Below are 22,578 nucleotides of genomic sequence, written 5' to 3' on the forward strand. Positions count from 1 at the left end.
CAGGGGTAAGACAGCATGTTTGTTACAACAGCATGTTGTCACTAAGATAAAATAATGCACTGGAAATTTGCAAGTGAAATACTGAAATCAAATGAGTTTGTGTAAGAAGTAATGAGCCTTTTCTTGTCAAGCTCATTCCTAATTATAATCCCAGCAAGACAGTAGCAGGCTAGGCTTGGCAGGTGTGTTTTAGCTAATGAAAATTAGCAGTCTGCACTTCCATGAAAGAGAAGTATTTACTTTGAAAGTTTAGTGGAAGTAGAAGCATACAAAGCTTCAGAGTTGCCTTGCCATCTCAGGGGCTGAATCATAGAATCAACCAGGTTAGAAGACAGTGCAGTCTTTTGGGGCTTTTTCCCCATGTGACTGTCTTTATATCTCTCCTAGATTTAAGGCTCTACATTTAAAACAAGTTGTTAAAAGTTTAAGTGAGCTTTCTTGGATTAGACTACTGAATTCCCTTGAGAAGACACAAATAAACTGCATATCACCACTTGGCCCCTCTATCCTCTCATTAGCAGCATTGGAACATACCTTGTTATTAGCAGGTGCTGGAAGCTATAGCAGGAGATGATTTATCTTGTAATGGATTTTGTGAAGAGGCTGCCAGTATTCTGAATGGGAATTCAGGCAATCAAATTATGTTAGTTCTTTCTTTATGTCTTTACCATTATCGTCTTGTAGGACTTAAAAATTCAGGGTATCAAAACTGCTATTTCTAACATTTCTAATTTATTCATTCCAAGCAGTTCAACTTAGTCTCAGCTATTTGGAACCTGAAAATGCTGATTACAGAATCAATCTCTGCCAGGTATGGCTTTGGAGACTAGGCAATGTTGCCTTTGTCCCGTTCTTCCAAAAATCAATAGAAAAACTTGAGAACACTTAATTCAGAATTGTACTGAGCCTGTATGCATTTGCTCCTTAACAATCAAAACTCTTTATGTTTAAAACAAGGTAAACACAATTCTTTTCTCCTTGGCACTGTGAATTCTGACTTGCAACACTTTGGGGTGTATAGTGGTAATGCTTGCCTGCATTCCTTATTCTACAGCATTCAGCAGTGTATGGTTTCTCCTTACCTGAGTCACAGGTAATAAGTTCTCATTTCAAGGCTGCTGAGTAAAGAAGGAAATGGAAGGTGAGAGAAAGGCAAATGAACATTTCAGATCACAGTGCAAAATCTATTTGTTAAGCAGTTCCTGTTATTGTGATTAAGAAAGGATTCCAATAAGGAGTGACAGCTAGAATGAGAAGATAAATAGTATTGTAGTCAAGGAAGGCATTATTTCTAAGAGCATTTCTTTCACTTTTCTAAAGGAAAAAAAATATGGAGGAAAAGGCAAAGCCAAGAGAATAACTTGCTGAGGTGGAGATCTTCAGAAGAAACCTTTCAAAGTGGATAGTTTAGAGGGGAACCTGTGAGTTAAGAATCTGGAGATGATAGCAATTGATGGATGCCCAGCCTCTCTTCAGGAAAGAAAGATGATAGGCAACTAAAATCTGCAGTTGCTTTCCTAGTCAGTGAGAGCTCAGTGAAATGAAGACTGCTCTGTTGCAAGATGGCTTGTGAACAGCAATGTTGTTCAGCTGTGCAGATAGGCACTTGCTTAAAAACATAAAGCAACAGGTTAATGACTCTTTTAAGCAAATATGCTCTGCCTGTACTGGCCTGGGATGTGTATTTCACATATAGTAAAGTGTAAGGATTCCACTGAGTAAATGAAGGTAGAAATAATCCTATTCAGTAATGAATCGAGACTGACTGGCTTTAGCTAACTTGTCCTTAGTCACCTGTTTTACCTGATTGGCAAGGTGGCATCTCACAAATGGGGAGAGAGAGACATCTCTTCTTTGTTTTTTTACTTAACCCCTGTCTAAAATGCAGTCATCCAAAGGTTTCTTGGTTCATTTGCCCCCTGAAGATGTGCAGTTCTCTTTAGGGACTCTCTAGCCTGTTGAGGTTAAACACTGCAAATGGGCACTAGGAGATCTTAGGGCTCATCTTACAGAGAACCAGCTTCTGTTTTTTTGATTTACATTTTCCTTTTTTTAATGCAGTTCCACTGATTTCTGCCTCAAAACTCTCTTGAGAGATCTGGTGGTATGGTGCTTTTCTTGCCAGTGCTTAAAGCATTAGTTTGAATTTGTATAAATTCAGCAAACTTGTTTATCACTGACTTGGTTGTTTTTGCAGCACAGGCTCAGAGGCTGGCTTACTAATACCAAAGATGGTGACCATACTGAGCAGTCAAGAATGAGGGGGAGTTTTATTTGAAATTTGTAAGGTTTGTCCTTAATTCTGTTTAAATTCTTAAATAGCTCATAAATCTCATGGACTTAATGTACATTACTGGGCTAAATTGGCTCAAAGTATGCTTCTTTCAGTCATAAATTTGCTCTGTGCTTAAAGATATAATAACAGTTCTATGATCTAATAAGCAGCTTCCCCTGCAGTGATGTCTCTTACAGAAACACATGTGAATGTGTGTTCTCTCAGGGGTGTTTGTGGGTAGCAGGTTGTTCAGTAGCTGTGTCTTTCTGACTAATGGATAAATCTAGAGTAGATAAATCAGATGAAACTGAGTGTTTGGTTTGAGCAGTGGGGCCAGGCCCTCATTTATTTACAGCACAAATTATCCAACTGGTACTACGGAAGACTATTTTACTCTTGTATTCCTATGAAGTTAGGGAGTGAGCTTCCCTGCAGCTCTCAGTTACAATGCTGATCCAAGCTATTGGCAGAAACAATTCTGCTAGTTAGGATGAGAAGTTGGCTGCAGAGCCAGTTTCCTGATGCAGTGTGATTTACTGTTATGGGACATTTAATTCCCTGTACACTGCAGGTCTCTAACAGCAGCAGATACTGTCCCTGTGGTTGTTCCTACACGCTCCCTGAAGCTGGCACTTTGCCTTGAGATGTCGCTCTTTCACTCTTGAGGGTGAGTGATGTGTGCAGGGTTTTCTTCTTGGGGGCCCCATGCAATCGCTTAGAAATTGCACTCAAACCTGTAAATACATCAGGCATTTTGTGTGCTTTTGCATAATGTAGGTGTATTTTCCCACATTTAGGCTTCCTCCTGCTGTTTCTGCTACACTGTCATATGGAGCTGCATAATTCCTTCCCACAGGTATCTGCCAAAATACTAGACCCCTTCCTTGTTTTGAATCACTCTATCAGTAGTTGCAAATAGAATTGTGTGAAGAGCATGAATACTAACACCTTGCTGTAGTGCTTTTTGGTTTTTTAGATCCCAAAATCTGCTGTCCTTTTTTTCAAAACTTAATGCTAAACTCTGGGGAAAAAAAAAAAAACCAAACTCAGTTTTGTCTTCCATGTTGTCTGTCCATACCAGACCTTGATAAACTGGTACAACTTTCAGAACATCAGAAGAACCTACTTGTAGGGCTGTCATAGTGTGATAGCCCAGTCCTCTGTCGTGTCAAAACAAGGCGTGTGGCAGGGAAGAGCTGATAGCCATTAATGACTCTACTGGCTCAAAGGTTGACACACCTGGTCTTGAATAAACAGGATGATGGCCTTAATAGATCTGGAGGAGAGATGCTGGCTCAGCAGATGGCTTGAATTTACTTCACGAGAGTTTTTCAACCTTAGCAAGACCGCTCCTGCTGCCCAGAGTTGGCTCAGATATACAGGGTGGTGACACATGGTACTAGTGTAAAACAGCTTTGTCTCAGTTGTCCTGGCCATGTCTAGTTCTACAGCCTTTGCACATGCTTCTGATACCTGTCAGAGGGTCTTGGGTTTTCCCCTGTAGTTGTTGTTATCTGTTATTTCAACAATCCCGCTCTTGATCTTAGGTTTGGGGAAATTTTCTCTAATGTAATCATGTCTTCCCAACTAAATACTATTAGAAAATTGGATAATAGATGCTAGATATGGGAATACCTCAGTACCTGTTATCTTTAGTGGGATTTGGCAGTGTGCAGCAGAGGATGCAAAGACCAGCTGCTATCACAACTGCTAGATTTAACTTCACTTTTTTTGGAGGCTATACCCATCAAGGTGAGACACTTCTAATGAAATTACATATCATTCCAAAACTGTTACTTTCTCTGCAGATCAGTTCCTTCTAGACAGCCCCTCTGGGATTTATCATAGTAGTTCTTTAGTGATGCTTTTGAGTACAATATCATGGTGCTCCCAGAATGAGCAGTGGATTCTTGAGGTGTACTTTTCATCCTGAAACATCCTCCCCCTCAGATCTGTCATATGATTGAGCCTCTCTAAGAGCCAAGTGGGAAACAGAACTGTTAGAGTAAAGGAAATAATTATCATATTATAAATCTCAGAGAACTACTAAAAAGCCTTTGTAGTTTGGTGGGGTTTTTTTCCTCACACTCTTTTGTGATGATCTCTTCTGTGTGACACTCTGAAGACAATGACAGATTATAAATTCATACGTAGGTTCAATAAAACTAGCAGAGTTTGGACAGCCCTGTCAAATCCCTGTAAGCATAGCTGATAAAGTGACTGTGAAAGTCTGAAGCTTACAACACTCACTATGGATAGTTGTATCTTTATGTGGAAAATATCTTAGAGTCACTGGTTTGGGTTGGAAGGGACCTTAAAGATCACCTAATTCCAATAATCCTAATGTGTGCAGGGATACCCTCCTCTAGATGAGGTTGCTCAGAGTCCTGTCCTTCCTGGCTTTGAACACTTTCAGAGATGGGGCATTCACAACATCTTTTGGCAACCTGCCTCACAACCCTCATAAAGAATTTCTTCCTTGTATCTGGGTTTTTCCCTTTCTCTGACCTTTCCACCTGATCTTAATGTGGAGAACAGAAGCACTGGAATCCTTTGACCAGTCCTTAATCACCTTATGAAAACACATGGAGGTGTGTGAGCTTCGTCCAGGTGGGCAGCATGTAAGGGCTTTACAAACCAATGTACCTGCTACACGTAACATGCCAAAACTGTAACTGAGTAGAAAAGGCCTAAGTAAATCAGGACCTGGAGAAGATAGCTTTCCTTCTGAGACATGTTTTACAAAACATCTAGAAAAGTGATCAATGCAACTGGTTTGTTTTGTAGAGTCACATTTGTGTTTAGGAGAAATGGCGATGGTGGGAATGATCTCATAGCAGAAATATTTCTTTCCCCATGCTATGAGAGTTATCCCAGGAAACAAAGTTTTAACTTAGGCAGATTAGGCCACTATCATTGCACTGTAATACCAAAGTAGTAAAACTGCAGTGAAGTACTTAAACACTTAAAGCTAACCAGAAATTTGCCTTTGATTCCATTGGAAACTATTTACTCTTTCTCACTTGAGTTTTCCAATTGCACGTTAGGGCAACCGGAAGCAAGTTGTAGCTCTTGGCCTGCTACATAGGGCACTGGCTGCAGAGGCAAACTAAGAAACTTTGTCCCTGTACAAAAAAGGTGGATGGTGCTCATAGGTGCTATTGATGGACAATCACTATTTCATTTTAAATGAAAATACATTCCCTGACTTTGTGTACTTAACACTAGGTTTGGTGCAAAAGGTGGATTTACTACTGAAATAAAAAAGAATATCTGGGAGTGGGTTGCTGGAAACTGGTTCTGCTTGGTGAACATGGCTAGCTTAGAGACTGCAAAAGTCATTGGCAAACCAAAGGATGTTTTGCCCTGCACAAACATGTACCTAAGCAAATTAGAATACAGTCTGGGTTTAAACTGCTCTGAAGAAAGACTATAAAAAGGACAGGGTATATGAAGCACTTAGTGACAGAAAGCACATAGCTGATTAAGCACAGACACTCAGAGTCTATTTATGAATTTATAGGAGGGGGAACATTTAGCAGGAGTTTTTCAAGGGCACGAAACAGACTTACAATCCTTTCTTACAAGTATTTCTACCATATCTTGTATCAGGCCAGCTTAAAATCATTCCTTTCTGAAAGAGAGATCTTTTCATATCGTCTGTCAGATTAAAGCAGCATATCATGACTAGCTCCTTCACTCTGAAATATGTCAGGATCATGAAAAGGCACGAGTTCCTCTGCTTTTATACTTATGTTCCTCTTTTGTCTTTTCACAATTGTATTTTTATAGCTTGATTTTCACTGAAGGTGCTCTTTGAATATACAGTCATTAGCTTTTCTCTCAACAGCCAGTTAGTTTGCTAGATCTAATCAGCACAGTGCCTCCCTACAGAAATCTCACCTTCTGCTCCTTGGGCAACATGCACAATGTCCCGGCAGCTGAACTGTGCTGCAGCCAGCTACCACATCTGCAAGGGAGGAAAAGGTGACATTGAAGGACTGCTGCCACCTGCCAGTGGTCGTGCCACAGCGCTGGTGGCCCAGTGGCCGCTATGGTATAGCCCACAGGGAAGGTGCTAGAAATTGGATTCTTAACCCCTCAAACATGATCAAGTGGCACAATACAAAACAGACTGCTTTTGCCACACAGATTGGATGTTTTATGTATTCAGTTGTTAAACCTTTGAATGTCTTATTTAGTTTAAGATGAACATACTAGCTTCTCTGGTTTAAAATTATATTTAACATCAAAATTAAGTGCAATTGGTGAAAAATCTTTTTTAAGTGTTTCTACATTGTCAATAAACCCTCTTTTTCTAAAGAGAAAGTGCTTTCAGAGAAGTAGAGGCAGGGCCAATTTCAGTCAGTGAGGCTAAGACTTCTTGCAGTCGGAAGTGTTCCAGCAACTGTTTTTGTTCTAATTGCTTTGTCATTGCAATTATGTCCTTGCCAGTTATGTATTCTTGGTGTTTAGTCCACGAGTTCTTGCCTTCAGAATATTTTCATGCTTGGCAGCAGCTCTCAGGTTTCACTCCACCTGCCTAGCTCAACTGATCTGAAAGGTTGGCTATTCTATTGGGAAGATCATGACCACAGATCCCTATCCATCCCAGCTAACGTGGCTTTGATGTGGAAATATTGACGTTTTAATGTATTTCCTACATCTTTTAACAAAAAGGTAGCAGATGTCTGGCTAGCTTGACACAGATCAAAGTTGTTATATAATTTATAGTAAGCCCATGCATTGTTCAGGTGCATTCCTGTCAGTACAATGCCTCAGGTTCAGTGCAGATACTAAGAGTCACTAAGACCAAGGCAAATCTTTTTCATATGTTATTGTATAGTCACTCAAGTATTGTGATAACAGTTTTGTCTTGTAAGGAAGAACAAAGCCAATCTTTTGAGTGATAGGATGATTTTTGTGTGCCTTTTTCATTTGGCTTTGAATTTAAAAACTGATTCACAAACATTCCCCATTGGTGCTGAATTTTTTAAAAGCACTGTTGCTTTTTCTTTGATGGCTCTGATAGCTTCATAAGCCATCAACCTTCCCGTAATCCTGGTAGGTGTAAGAACACAGGGTAATCAAAACCATGCTGCAGTTATTTTTGTCTCTCTGGTGGTCTGGGAATGCATCCACACTATTTTGTAGCAGTGACAACACTGCCATAGTGGCCTAAGGACTAGCTGTGTACACAGTTTTTGAAGATGTGAGAAGCTGAAAAAGAAAATACACTCAAATGTTCTTCATTGACTGGGAAATTCACAGCCGACCTGGGAAAATGGATGATTTTGTTAAGCAGCAGTGTGACCACTTCCAAGGTTCAAAGCATGGAAAGGCATCAAAGGAGATTTGTAAATGACAAGGAAAATCATGAAAGAGTGACTTATTAATAACCCATAAAAATAGTAAGATAATAGTACAGATGTCAGGGGGCAGTAGAAGAACGTGGTCTGCTGAGGCTTGCCTGCTCATTTTAGAATCAAATATGGAGAAAAATATCCTTCCTCTCAGGTTGTCCTTTTTGCAGTATCCAAAATTTCCTGAGCCTTTTTCACTTTACATCAGTAAAGCTCTACCCCAGCTCCTGTGGCTCTTCTTTTAGTCTGTCTTTAAGCTGATTGCACAGCTGCTGGAGAGGCAGGTATTCTATCAGCCTTCTCCTGCTGCTACACTGTCTATCATTTTATTGCCTCTTTGATGAATCTCAACAGCTTTAATTGATTTTAAAAATAGAAATGACAAAAAATAAGAAGAAAACAAAAATGCATCACCCATTTCTTTTCCTGTTTAGCATTTCATAATCAACTTTCAGACCAGCCCACAGCAATTCTCATGGAAGGAGCTCACCCAGCAATTTTTGAGCTTGAGCCCACACAAGTGGTACTGTTAAGGAGCATGGTGCTTAGTACTTCAGAATACTGTTGCTGAGCATCCTCAGGGAAAACTAGATAAGCATCCCACTCCTTCCTTTGAGTGGGTTTTAGCTGTAACAGCTGGAAAGCTAGAAGATCATAGAGTTACTCAAGGAAGTAAGCAGCTACCATCTACTTCTAAAACATTCAAAATCTCACTGGGCATCTCTTTGTACTGGGGTGCCTGAAAGTGCACACATAGAATAGATCAATGCAAAGAAAAGTGGGGGGGGGAATTATCCTCAGTCTGTGACCCAGCTGACATAACAGCTGGAGAGCGATGCTGGTTCACAGCCATCTCAGTCTAGTGACTAACTAGATCTTTTCCTTAATGTCTGCTTACAACTAGTAGATAGAGGACTGTATCAGGCTCTGTCACTAGCTGCTGCAAGAAATGGAGTATGCCAGCCTTTGCACCAGTTCTCCTCATCTGGCAGCTAGGAAAAATGCCATCTATTTTGACACTTACCTTTTATTGTAGTCAAAGAATTCTGACATTTACTGATGAGAATGGGTTAAAAATAAAATTTTAAAAAGCAGAATACAAAAATGAAAGACAATTATTAAATCAAGCAAGCAAACAAAATAATTTAAAACTAAACTAGGCTTTACTATTCATTGGAATCAGAGGAGAGAAGGGCACCTGTGGTATGGGTTTTATGGACCTTGATGCAACCAAACCTTTTACACCATGTGTGCAGAAAAATGAGTTGCAACCATAGAATCACAGAATGTCAGAGGCTGGAAAGGACCTTGAAAGACCATCTGGTCCAGCCTTCCTGCCACAGCAGGATCACCTAGAGCAGATGACACTGAAATGCATCTTGAATATCTCCAGAGAGGGAGACTCCACACCTCCCTGGGCAGCTGGTTCCAGTGCTCTGTCAGTACAGAGAAAAGCTTCTTCCTTAAGTTCACATGGAATCTCCAGCTTTCACCCATTGCCCCTTGTCCTGTCACTGGGAGTCACTGAGAAGAGGCTGGCTCCATCCTCCTAGCACTCACCCTTTACATATTTATAAACATTAATCAGGTCACCCCTTAGTCTTCTCCTCTGCCTCTCTTATTGCTTAAGTATCAGGAACAAACCTCTGCATTCATTCAAGACAAGAGATACTTGGTCATTATTAGCTGAGCCAGGACTTCTTCCCCTTACATATTTTCCTAAAGCACAGTACTTGAGAAGTATACTTCAAAAGGATCATAGGTAAATCAAATTTTACTAATATTAATTACACTAATGATTGATTTTATTTATTTTAGAATTTATCCAAATGCTGAGTAATAAACATTTGTAGATTTGCCTGAATGAGCAGATTTCACCAGAAGGTAATTTAAAGACTGTTTAGTTTGATTACATGCATCACAATCTGCGCATTCCAGGATGTCTACTCTGTTGTGCTGGCTGATTAATTTTAAGCAAGATAATATGACTAGCATTTTTATTAGTGGAGCTTTCAAAAGTCACAGAAACTTAATAGAAAATCCATTTTCACAGGTGTCTACAAATTCACAAACTATATAATCAAGCTATTGTAGGCTGTATTGAATTGTATCGCTCTGTATTATGACAGTGCCTCAGGGCACTCATTCACAGGGCAGCTATGATATACTTCTTCAGATGCTAGTTGTGTCCAAAAGCCATCGATAACTTTGCATCTATTAGAGTTATCATCTAGCCACTAGCAGAATCAGGCTATTAACAGCAACATTTTGGGGGAGGTGTATAAACTTTTATCTGCAAAAAAACGCAGTTGCATGTCATAAAACCAGGTGCTGAAGTTCTCAAATCAATACATTACTTCCATAAGACTTCTAATAACCTTTTAACCTCAATTTTTTCAATTTTTCCCTTTGAAACTATTATATGATTGTCATAGTAGGCTGGGCATATTCTCCTGACAAGAAAACAAAAGCCTAACAGTTGTGACAGTTACGTTTGGATGAACAGGTTTGGGTTACTGTTAACAATCTTTCTTGCTTTAGTTTTGGTTTGGTTATGTTTTATTTGTTTCTTTGTTGTTTGTTTGGGTTTTTTGGCAGTTACAAGCTTAGTTTTACAAAGCTTTTGTCTGAAGAATGATAGCTTCAAAATTGTAGGTGCCTTTCATTTAATTGCTCTTTGACTAGGGAAGTCTTGACTGTTTGCTAAAAGCTTCAGCACCTCTTTTGTGACTAAAAAATAATAATTGGTGAAGGTAAAAGGAGGTGAGGGAGGCAGTGTGACCTTCTTTTATGTAACTCTTGGAATTTGTTTTTCTGAACTAGAACAAGTTGTTATAGCTCATTAAAATGTATAAGTATATAATCTCTCTCGCTGTTTTCTGAGAAGTGCAGTGCCTGCTGCATAAATTAATGCACCTACACCTCAAGAGTGAAGAGGATGCAGAAAGTAACACAAGATTCCTGACCTCAGAAAGGCTGAAGGTGCTTTGCTTCACAATGCCTGCACAAAGCTAAAGACAATTTTTTTATAATGCTGTCAGGTGCCAAGTCATTAAACCTTATTTTGTTGAGGCAAATTGATTCTTGGGATGCTAAAAATAAGTATGAAGTTGATGTATAGTATGAGATAGTTTACATGACAAGATAAAAGAAAGAGTACTTTCAATCAATTTTGTCCGAGATAATTGTTATGTAAAAAGAATAGTTTTTCTAGTCAAGGTGTATACCAGGTCCAGATGAATGAATGCATCAGTGAACTAACTAAAAGTTGAGTGAAAACCTAATAGGTGAGGAACGGGGAGTGAAAGGAATATATTTCAAATTGCACCTGAAATTGAAATGCTGAGGAAATTTCTCTGTGACATAGTGCCTCTTGAGCTGTGTTCTTACTGCCATAGCTCTTCCCATTGATATTCTCAGCAGTGTTATTTCATTTTTTTGTTCGGGCCTGTCCTACCAAGCCACTGAAGCACGGCTAACATATTAGCTATTGCCTTCCTCCTCCTTTACTCAGAGACAACTCAAGCTCATGCGTGCTCTGATACTATTAGAAATTAAAAGGAACACATGCATGCTTCTGCATCATTGGAGTTGAGGTCTAAGAGCAGTCACTGATTAAATGTAAGCATTCCCAGCCTACAAGTTTGGAGATCCTTGTGACAAATTATCGCCACCAAAATGCAGGGAAGCATGGTTTAATGTTTTGGGTTTGTTTTCTGGGTTTTGTGTTTTCTTTTGTTTTGGTGTTGGGTTTTTTTTTTCCTTTCTTTTGGTGCTTATAATCACCTCTGCCCAGCTAATTTATCCAAGGAGCTTACTTAGGAGACATAAATCTCTTGCCTTCAGACTAGAACAATTTTTATGGATAGTAGGTATCTTTCTGGGGAAATTGTCTTTACCTTCCACTAACCTGATGCAAGAGCAAGATTAATACCACCCTTTCCCCACGTCCAGCTTTGCAAGTCAATTTCCAGCTTTGCAAGTCACTTTGTTCCATATAAGCTCTTTGTGCTTAGAGAAGCTTTCTATTTGCTGGCTAGGATCTCAGTCCTTAGTGACTGTGGAGCAAATTGTGAGTTTGAATGACAGAGTGTGTCTAACCTCTTTTCATAGCACAACTATGCTGAGAATCCAGGGATAAGGTGGAAGTTAAGCAGGACCTCATTAAAACAGTGACATCACCTCACTGCTGGAAATGTGGCAGCAAGCATGCATTTCGTGTTCAGCCATCAAGTTTCTATCTACTAAGTAGAATTCACTTTCCCATGGAAAATTTCTTCAGAGCCTGTGTATGGCTCTGCTTCTCCTGCTGCTTTTAATCTCCTACTGTATTGTGATAGGGGCAGACACCATGAAAGCCACTATAGTGTTTCCTGGGCTCTCGTAGCCAGAATCTGTGAAACTGTGAAGTGTTTGGATAGATTTTTTTGGGTGAGTGCTTTTGCCAGAAGCTGTGTGTGATTTTCAGGGATGTGGTGTAGCACCCTTTTGCTTTAGCCTTCGCATGTATTCAAATTCATTAAAGAGTCTGAAAAAGTGCCCAGCCTCATCCCAGACTGAAAAATGATATTACCAGTGTATTTTAGGAAGAGTGACAAGCTACCTCAAGAGAAGGTGCTGGAATGCTGCTGGAATATGAGTGCTCGAACTCCAGCCAATTTCTCTGCAGGAAACTTGCATGGCAAGTACTGTGCTTGGCTTGGAAAGAGGCATCTAGGCATTGGCCTCAGCCTTCTCTGTAGGGAAAATCTCTGCCTGCACAGAGTTCCAGAGTTTCACAGGCACAGACAAACCACCTGCTTCAAGTCACTTCCCAGTCCAAGGCATTAGGTTGCTACTGTGCAGGAAAAAAAAAAAAAAAAGAAAAAAAAAAAGCCCAAACCACCACCAAAAAAAAGCCCCAAAAGCCAATCTAGCCAACAAAAAGAAATTAACTCCCCCTAACAAACAAAACCCAAACAAACCTCCAAAACCCTTACAGTATTCTAACTTCTATTTCTGTGCATTTGTATGCATATGTACGCATGACCCTGTTTCAGGCAAAAGGCTTCACATCCAAACCTTGACTCTCTTAGTTGTTTGCTGCACCTTTTCTTTCCCTGGCTTTCTGTATAGACAAACAATTAGTCATGCTTGACAGAAGGGATATTAAATAAACAGATGATCCAATCTGAGTGGACAGTTTATGGAAATACTGATGTGTCACTGTCTATATACATTCCTCTCCAATGGGGAATGCTGTCTGAGTCTAGACATAACTACTGTGACACAAAAAAATAAGGTCTAGAATGATGAAGAAATCTTCATGTGAGGTTCCAGAGGCTCTGATGATACTGACTGGAATTACAGAGTGACAAAAAATGTGGCATGGCCATTATCTGCCCAGTAGTAAAGGCCAGAAAGCAATGGGCTGGAATACTGCTGCTGAAGTGCTAGAAGATGCTGATTCTAAATTTGCTGATGCTTTGTTCCTGCTAATCACAGGCAAGTGAGGCCATCTGGTTGTATGTCAGTTTACCAGATTTGAAAAGCAGGTATTTGTGCACAATGTCAACAGATTTCTATACATAAAAAAAGCTCACTATTAATGATGGTATCACTGTAGTTAATAATGGCATAGGCAATAGCTTGCCAAGAGGTCTGCCCACATGGGCTGCATGTGTACAAGTGAAGTGTCAGTTCTTTGTTGCCAGCAGATAGATTTTCAAAGCTGTTCCTTGAAGCTATATTTTTCTTAGGAGCCAATAATATTGTGATTCTTGTTGTGTTAATTACCTTTATATTTGAAGTAATCTGGAACATGGCAAGTAGGAACAATTGCCTGTAGTTGCTAGACTTGCTTCCAAAGAGATCATTAAAATTGCATTTATGGTCTATCCTGAGACAGCTGTGCCCTTGGGAGTGCAATGAAGATAATACAGTATGGCTGTGACAGCATGTCTGGACCTAAGAGAACACCCAGCACCCCTATGCATCCATATCTGAGTGAGACTCAGGGCATAGCATCTCTTCCCATATCTCTCTTCTCTGGGAGGAATGTGTGGCATGGTCCAGACAAGTTTCTATCTCTGACATTCAGGACAACCAGGTTCAAGATGAACATGCAGAGATCGAAAGCAATTTCCAGTGCAGGAGGAAAGATCTTACTCTCCCATATTGGATTAACGTAACAGTGCATCAAACCAACATTAAAACAAACTAAAACAACCCAAAAAACCAAACCCCCCCCCTGCAACTTATAAAGAGAAAAATTCTGGAGAAGAGTTTGAGAGCAGGTAGTTTCTGCAATGAGATGCTTCTCCAAATCAGAGAAAATGAGTGACTTGGATTATCCTTCTTAGGGTGACAACTTTTTGCCTTCTGTGCACAAGTCTTTCTGCAGCCAGATACAAGAATGGAGCACATCAAATACCCAACCACTGGACAATTGTGTCCCACAATGCCAACTAGCAGAAATGCAAGGAAAATAATATAAAGTCCTTGAATAATAGAATATATTCTCTGGCAGCACCCAGCCATCACCTCCTTTGGCTTTTTGACCTCCAGAGCATGATGACAATATCTGTGAGGCGAATTGGATAACAGGGATGCTATACTTTGATATGCTTGGGAGCAGTTAGCTCTGGAATTGCTTTTTTTTAAACCCAATGGACCCCCACTGAAATATCCTGATTTTACTTACACTAGAGAAGGCAGTAAGAAAGCTGGGCATCCCAGTTCGCAGTCTAATTGTCATACCTATTCTAAAGATTATTCTTGAGCATTTTCTGTGTGGTTTCAAGTTAAGGGATTAAACTTTCTCCTGATGCAAATAGGTTTATCTGTCTTTGATGTGAGTGGAAACTGTATTGACTGAACCCCTGGCTGAACTTGCTTCATGTGAGTCTTAACTACTTGGAGAATATTTTTACTTCTCACCCACGTTGAGATCCTGAATGGCAAATTAGGAAAGAACAATTTCCTACAATGCACTTTTATATATCTTTGGGATGACAATTAACTCGTTATAGAGTGTTCTCAGATGTTACATGCAGAAACTTAAACTAAGCATTGGCGTAAGGGAAGCGGTTACATGTCTCAGTGCTGTGTAACTACTGCAGTCTGTTATTAGACATGTTGGAAATCAATTTCAAATACATTAGAGGGCATATTCTGTATTGTTTTGGAATTTATTATCTGAAAACTTTCAGCAAAAAATATTTTCCTTTCAAATAACCTTACTTTTGTATGCCTTCCTATCCTTAACTGACCACCTTAGACTTCTAGTAATACACAGCAATTTAATAGACAACAATATATAGAAATACCATCTGTCTACATGTACCTTGTTGTCTGAGCACATTATAAAACAGTTCAAACAGGGACATAGCACCTTTGTTTCTCAGAGACATTTGTAGTCATTTACTACAACCAGAATAAGCTGCCTTTGTACTACCTATAGGTAACAGAAGTGAGTAATTTGAGGCCCCTCATGATCAGTCTTTATACCCAAGTGAAATTCTTTCCTTTATCTTGCTGCAAGGGGATTGAGTGTGTGGCTGGGTTGGGCTTAGTTGCCCTCTGGGGTTAAACCATAAGGTGTGGACCAAAAGAGGCAAATGGATATCCCAGAAGAAATCCTATTGTGTGTGTGCAACTAGAGTGCCAGGGAACCTTACTGTGCTGTCTAGGATCTGCCAGCTCTCCTCTTCATAACTTCCTGTACTACAGGAATACTTAAGTCCATTGTCCTACATTCCTCCCCCCTCCAATTATATCATAATGTATATATAAATGCAATTAAGCATGCTGCAAATTTTGATACAAAGACATACTAATTAACAACCTGCTGATCCCTTGATTTCCCTATTGACACTTTACTGCCTTATTACAATTTATTTTTTCTTGCAAAGAATCACATTTCCAACTTTGAATTGGATCTCTGGCAATAACAAGCCTTGGAGATAGCTTCATGAAGGATTTACTTAGCACTATATTTCCCACCATTCATTCCATCAAATCTACCACTCATTTTGTGTACTGAGCTGAAGTTATCAAGCCAAGAATGGTCCAGAGAAATTGACTGTCAGCTTTTTCAACACCTGCCCCTTCTTTCCCACCCCTCAGCTTCACATTTTGCTGTACTGTTTGCTTTCCTGGTTGGAAATCCGTGTTGTAGGGGGCAGAAATACTATTTTACACCTGAAACTCACACACCAATCTGTATTCAGCATATGTTTCTCACAGTGTTCAGAAATTTGTGTAATCTCTGCCTCAGATTCTCATTCATAACCTCTGGCTAAGAATACACACAAGTGCAATAATTAGTGATACAGGGAAGTCATATCCTATATAATAAAGGCTGGGTCTGTGTGAAGATGATGGTGGCAGGAACCTCAAGACAGAATCATGAGATGGTAGATGTTGGAAGGGACCTCTGGCGATCATCTAATCCAACTCTGCTGCTAAAGCTGTTTCATTCAGTGCAGGTTGCACAGGATGGCATCCAGGTGGACTTTGAGTGACTCCAGAGGTGGAGACTTCACCATCTCTCTGGGCAGCCGGTTCCAGCACCCGACTGCTTCCTCCTCTTTACATGGGACTGACTTCCTAGGTTCCAGCCTATGCCCATTATCTCTTGTGCTATTGCTGGGCATCATGGGAAAATGTCTGGCCCCATCCTCCTCACGCCCACCCTTAAAGTATTTATTTAAGCCCTAGTAAGAGCCCCCTTCAGTGTTCTCCAGGCCAAAAAGCCCCAAGTCCCTCAGCCTTTCTTCCTAAAACAGCTAATCTAGTCCCTTCATCATCTCTGCAGGCCTTTGCTGTGCCGTCTCAAACAGTTTCCTCTCCTTCTTGAACTGAGGGGCCGCAAATGCCCGCCCGTGTTTACAGACCTCTTCATGTCCGGCCATGTTCCCCCGAAAGGTGTTGCCCTGCCTAAACTTGGGGAAAACAAATTAAGGGGGACAAAGGAGCACAATGAGACTGGTGCCTTCGAGTCTGGGCTGCCTGCTGGCAAGGTTGAAGTAAACACCTTGTGTAAGCTCCCGCGCCTAGGGTGGGGATCGCCCTGAGCCCTCCATAGGCACCTTCACAACAGCGGCCCAGAACTGCACACAGCACTCGGGAGGAGGCCTCACCCAGCGCAGGGGGAGGAGAACCTCCCTTGATCTGCTGGCCACACTCTGCTTGATGCAACCCAGGCTGCCTTCCTTCTTGGCCACAAGGACTTTGGGTCTTTGTGGGAATCTGGGTGGGCAGGATTGGATGGCACAAGGAACCCTCTCCTCTCCTCTCCTCTGCCGGCACCATTTTGGCTTTGGAGAAAGCCTGCGTGGGAGTGCACCGCCAGCGTTGAGGCCGCAGTGACAGGGCATGTCTGTGTGGGCTGGCGGCAGGCCTGGAGGCTTCTGCTACCTCCACTGGCCAGAGTCAAGAGCTTGTACATGCTTTGTGTAGAACATTTCCTCTGATGCTAGGATTTTTTCCAGAACAAGGGAGTATTAAACCTAAAGAGGCCTGCAAAATCACATGTTAGAGGCAGCTGGGTGGAAGCTGCTGGGCAGCATGTCCAGGGCCTGATGGCTCAGCTAAGGGTAACAGCCCAGGCGCTAGCACTGTGGCTATGACTGAAGTAACTTTGCCTCTGCAGCAGTTTTTACCTGTCACAGTGCCTATTTCTGAGGTAAAAAGTGGAGACATAAAGACTTTCCGAGCAGGGCTCCATGGCTCCCTGCCTAAGGAGGTCAGTAGGGTGAGGGGAGGTGGGAAGACAGCAGTGCCAGTCTGAGGGGAGGCTGCGGAGGGTGGTGCCAGGTGGGAAGGTGGACAATCAGCAGTCTCACAGCACCGTGAACTGTCTGGCCTAGCTCTGAATTTTGCCCGAGGAGGATGTAAGTCACACTGTAAAGCAGTTCAGTGCCCCTGCAGTGAAGGGGATTAGCACTGCTCCCTGAAATGAGAAGCTGTTTGTTGTGCTTGTTTCTTGGTGGAGGCGAAGGACTCATCTGCTACTGCTTGGAGGTAACAACAAGTTCAGGTGGCTTTGCTATGGGCTGATCAAGTTAACTAATGAGCAACAACATGAACCTGAGGAAATCTGCTGTGCAACCCACTCTGGGACAAGCAAATTATGCATTTTGGGGAATTATTAAAAACACCTGAGAGGACTTCAGCATGAATTAAAGCCACCTGACTCGACCTAGCACTCAGGTGAAGGTCAGGAGCTCTGAGAGGATTCTGCTTTGCTGCTGGACACATCATCCTTTTCTTTGAAGTATTCCAGGCACGCAGAAACAATTGACTGGAGAGGCCAGAGCTGTGGCTGTTGCTAGGGGATAAACTCACAGTACAGTAAGAGGGAGGCTTGTGAGCATCGGAGGAGCACAAGGTGAGGCATGTACAAAAAGTACCGGTGTGAGAAAACCCTGGGCTGGCCAGAGGTCTGAGCAGCAGCTCTACTATCTCTCAGAGGCTGACTGGCACTTCCCCGGTGCTGAGCAAATAACCAGCAGAGCAGCATCTAAAATTATAAGAAAAGAGACTTTTTTTCTGGTGGACACGGCTTTGCTTTCCTGCTTCTAACAGATTTTGCAAAGGAATGCACTGCAGCCTTCTATGTGAAAACTACAAATACAGTGGTGCTACGATGAAAGAAAAAAAAGTGTTGTTTTCTGGTTCTTTTGGGCCTGATTGAGAGCAAAATTGACAACTTAATGCAATCATCTAGAAAAGAGAGCCAAGAAAACGGTCTTCTAGCAGCAGCAGCTTTCGTTTGCAGCAGTCAGCAGTCTGCTTCCAGCTGCATTAGTAATGCCCGGCGTGGCAGTCTGCAAAGCCCGGTGAGACAAACCCTTCTCCTACCGTGGCTGCCTCTGGTAAGCACCTTCCATCAAGGCATCGCGACGGGTAGAGCACAAAGACACAGCCGAAGCTGGGACCAGAGCTATGCCTTTAACAGGCACGATACGCAAGCTGCTCTGCTGCCAGCTTTCGTAGGAGCTTCTGAGAGCAAACCTCGGTGCAGAGGCTGGGGCTCAGCGTGTGAGAGCAGAGAGTTCTGTGCATTGCACGAACTGTCGTCTCAACTTTGTAAAAGACTTGTGGGTTTATTTTTTTATATTCTTGAACTGTGTGCGAAGAGCCGTTCCAGCCCGTTTGAGCCATGAGTGGCTGTTCGAAGAGGTGCAAGCATGGGATTGTCAAATTTGCTCAGACTATTTTCAAGCTCATCACAGGCACCCTCAGCAAAGGTAAGAGTAAATGGTTCATATTGTTATTCTGTACTGTTACTTTTGTGAAGGTAGAGTTGTAGACTTTAAGGAGGCTTGTGGTAGAGTTTATTGTTTCTTCAGAGGTATTCTGGTTTAAGTCTCTGAACTGGCTGCTTTGAAAGAAGTTGCTGTGTGCAGTGAAGGTTGGAGCAATGCTGTAAAGCCTTACATAATTGTTTGTAACTCGTGTAGTTACAACCTCTGTTTGTTAATCTGCTGATAGCTCCCAATTGTAGCAGGCTGTTTTATTGTGTTTGGAGATGTGTTCTTAAAGCAACTGATGTACTATTTAAAAAATGTAAGGACATCATAACTGTCAATATTCGGTGCTTCTCCACTGTGTCTTTTTGTACTGTGATGTTTCTGTTTGTTTGAAGCATGTGTATACCTTGCTTCCAAATCTAGGTCGCTGCTTATCATAAGCATTGGAATAACTTTAGTTTATCTGATTTTTTGCTTGTCTCTGCCCTACGATGTGTAGTTGAAACAATACCAAACTTATTTATTCTGTCCTTTCCACTTAAAGGGAAGCGATGAGAGAAGTAAATTCTGTGTTTGTTGTAATAGTAGTAGTCTCTCTGATAGTGCACTGATACAAGTTGTTGAAGACTTCTGTTGGAGCTTTTGTTTATGATGATATTTCTCAGCATGATCTACCATAGCTGACTCTGTATATTGGTAATCAGTTCGGGAACTCCTGACAGTAGTAGACAGCGTTATGTCTGACTGCCGTTTGCTTGCTGAAATGTGCACAATGCTTAGGTGTGGGTCAGACTTCTTCAAGTTTTGTGTGTGTGTGTGCGCTTGGTGGGAGAGGGTGGGATTTCTGGAGTTGAGAACACAGTTCAGATCAAATTATTAGAAGATGAATTTGTATAAGGCTGAAGAGTCCCTATTATGATGTGTGGTTTGTTGGGTTTTTTTAAATGCTAAGTCTGGAGCTTTTTTCATGTGCTTGTAGCAAAGGGGCAAATAAAAAGCATTTATTTTTTTAGGTAAGTTCAGAGTCCTCAGAAGCATGTGGCTCTACTGGCTGTCTGGAGCACATGTGCTCTTGCATGAATTTTAATGTTTAAGTTGTTTTTTAGGATAAACTGAAGCAGTCTGGGGTGATTTCTAAAATAGCAAATGTGAAGCTGCCAAGAACTGTTAAGTGCAGATTCCTTTTGTAGAAACTGGGAAAATTTATTCAATCTGTCTCTCTAGGAGAGAAATACAGTTCAAAGACAGAATTCTCATGTTAACTTTATTGGCCTCAAAAAGAGTCTGCATGAGAAAATGCCTATTTCACATTATGAATATTGGGCAGGTTAGCTATTTTTTCCAAACGAAGAATGATTTTAAATTGCACCCTCTTGTACTTCCACTCTTTCTCCCTCTTCACCCAGTCAGACACCAGAATGGGAAAGAATGAAAACTTGCAAAAGTCTGACACAGAAAAGGGTTCTTACATATTGGTTACAATTCATGATTAATATGAAGATGTTGTCTTCTGAAAAGAAAAAAAGAAAATTGCAATAAAAAACATAGTGGGAGAAATAGGGTAGGGAAGAGAAGGTAGCAGTAGGATGCAGGACCTTGGGCTCTGCAGCATGTCAGTATGGTTTATTTGGTGTACTTCGTGATTTCTCTTTTCTTTCAGGAGCTAATGTGCTTGGCAAAAAAACCTTTTTGCTATTTGCTTTAGATTGCCTTAAGAGAAGAGGAGGAAATTTATGTTCTGGTCAGCTTTCACATGTGCTTGTCTAGAGCAGTTCATCTAAGGGAGAGTATTCAAGCAGCCCTGTGCCTTCACTGCTTGTCTTGCTTTGGCAAAGAGCACTGAGTCTGACAGTAGAATAACACTATATAGATAGCTAGAAATGAGTATTGAGACTATAAAGTGTTCCAGGCTTGCTTCCTCCCCTCCCTTTTCTTCTGAAAGATACTAGTGTTGTGCAATCGTTGTCACTGCAGCCAGTACATCTTTTCTATGGCAATGTCTCTTTCAGGCTGCTTGCATAAGATAAGAGTGACTTCCTAGGATTCAGGGAATTTTAGAACTCTGATAAACTTTTTTTTCCCTCTCTACTCAGCTGCTTGCGTTTTGAAGTGGATGAACCAGATTTGGGAACAAATAAACTGTATATTTGTTGCATAGGTATCAAAATCCTGTTAAGATAAACATGTCTATATTGTTACCTATGAAACCCATAACTAGAAAGAAAGTTATTAGAAATCTCTCTCAAGAGTACTGAATTAAGAAAGAAGAGTTAAGTTTATTTGTATGTTTATCCCAGAGCTTGTTGTTTAGTATTTCTGTTATTTAAGCTTCCACGTGTAAAGCCAAGAAATAGAAATCACTATATATTGCAGTTATGGGATTTTTAACCATATACATGCTCATGAATATTCAAGCAATACTGCCTGTGTACTTTGTTCCATTCCTGCCTCATTTTCTTCATACTCTTTAAAGTAACAATATTTATTTAGAAGAAAGAAAAACTTTTTACAAGGAATATCTTTGGTAATGCTCAAGGTGATGATGAGTTCCCTTCTTATACTGTGATCTTTCTCAGGGTGATTGTGGTGAGAGATACTCCACAGGTAAATGAGATATAATCCTTAGGGTTCTTGGCAGAAGCTGTATGCCTTTGTCTTAATAGTAGCTTTTATCTTTCTCCTTGATTATTTATATTAATGAAATGAGACTATCTGAGCTGCAGCTACAAAGTTCTTCCTTTCGGAAGAGTGTGTGATAAGACAGCAGCTTCTCCTTGCAGCAAACAGTAAGGGAGCAGGCACATCTGATACCCCTGTGCAGTCACCAGCCTCTTAGGTAAGTCCTCAGATACATTTACAAAGCTGAAAGATTGTAAGCCAGAAGGTTCATAGCTGGTACCTCTGCAGATCTAGAGTAGCGGATTTTGCCAGCTTCTCTCTCTGTTCTCATTTGGAAAGCCTTAGCAGCAGGTCAGAGGTCTCTGCTGCTGTGCCACAGAAGGCCTCTTCCACCAAGAGCTTTGTATAGTGAGATGTATGCATTAAAGAAAATATTTCTGGAGAAGTATACCCTTTTACATCTGCTGGGACAAGAATAGCTTCCTTCTTGGAGAGAGGTCCAGCACCTGCAGGGAGGAGTCCCACACAGGCTTCTGGAAGTAAAATAGTGTGGTGATAGACAGCGTATGGTCAGCAACATCTCTGCTGAAGTTACTTCAAACAGGGTGGGAGGAGAATATTTTGTGTGAGGTTTTGCTATTCTGTTGCATTACTGAGGTTTGTGAACTTCGGGCTCAGCCTCCGTGCTCCATGAGCAAATAAGGGTGGTGAGAATTGCTTTGGTGGGTTCCTGTTGAGCAGAATGATTAAACAACAAGTCTCCGTGTGAAGATATCACTAGTGACATTGAAAACCTGGTACAGGAGGGCCTTGCTGGGTGATGAGTAATGAAGCTGGAATGGGAACTCTTGGATTTCTATTAATGTCTTCTAATTATCAACACAAGAAAAAGAGAGATTATATTAGGGCCCAACTCCTTCAAAATGTTCCTTTGCCAAAGAGATAGACTTCTGCAAATTAACTATCCTTTCACCTTTGTTACTGAGCTGCCCCTCTTTTAGTTGTGCTATTAAAGCACTTGCCAAAGGCTCTCATTTCAGTTTTCTTGCTGCTCCCGTCTCTGTTCTGCAATACAATTCATCTG

The 22,578-nt window shown here is 41.1% G+C and overlaps 1 protein-coding gene across 1 annotated transcript in view; it reads left to right on the forward strand.

The window, feature by feature from the left end:
- Positions 1-17,815: 17,815 nt before the first annotated feature.
- Positions 17,816-22,578, forward strand: part of KCNIP1 (potassium voltage-gated channel interacting protein 1) — a 371,107-nt gene continuing 366,344 nt past the window's right edge. The window contains exon 1 of the mRNA XM_064161627.1: positions 17,816-18,872. Within this exon, the coding sequence (XP_064017697.1) occupies positions 18,785-18,872 (88 nt within the window). The 5' untranslated portion in view covers positions 17,816-18,784. The remainder of the gene's footprint in view (positions 18,873-22,578) is intronic.

This window comes from Pogoniulus pusillus, chromosome 22, assembly GCF_015220805.1.
Source record: "Pogoniulus pusillus isolate bPogPus1 chromosome 22, bPogPus1.pri, whole genome shotgun sequence".
NCBI lineage: Eukaryota > Metazoa > Chordata > Aves > Piciformes > Lybiidae > Pogoniulus > Pogoniulus pusillus.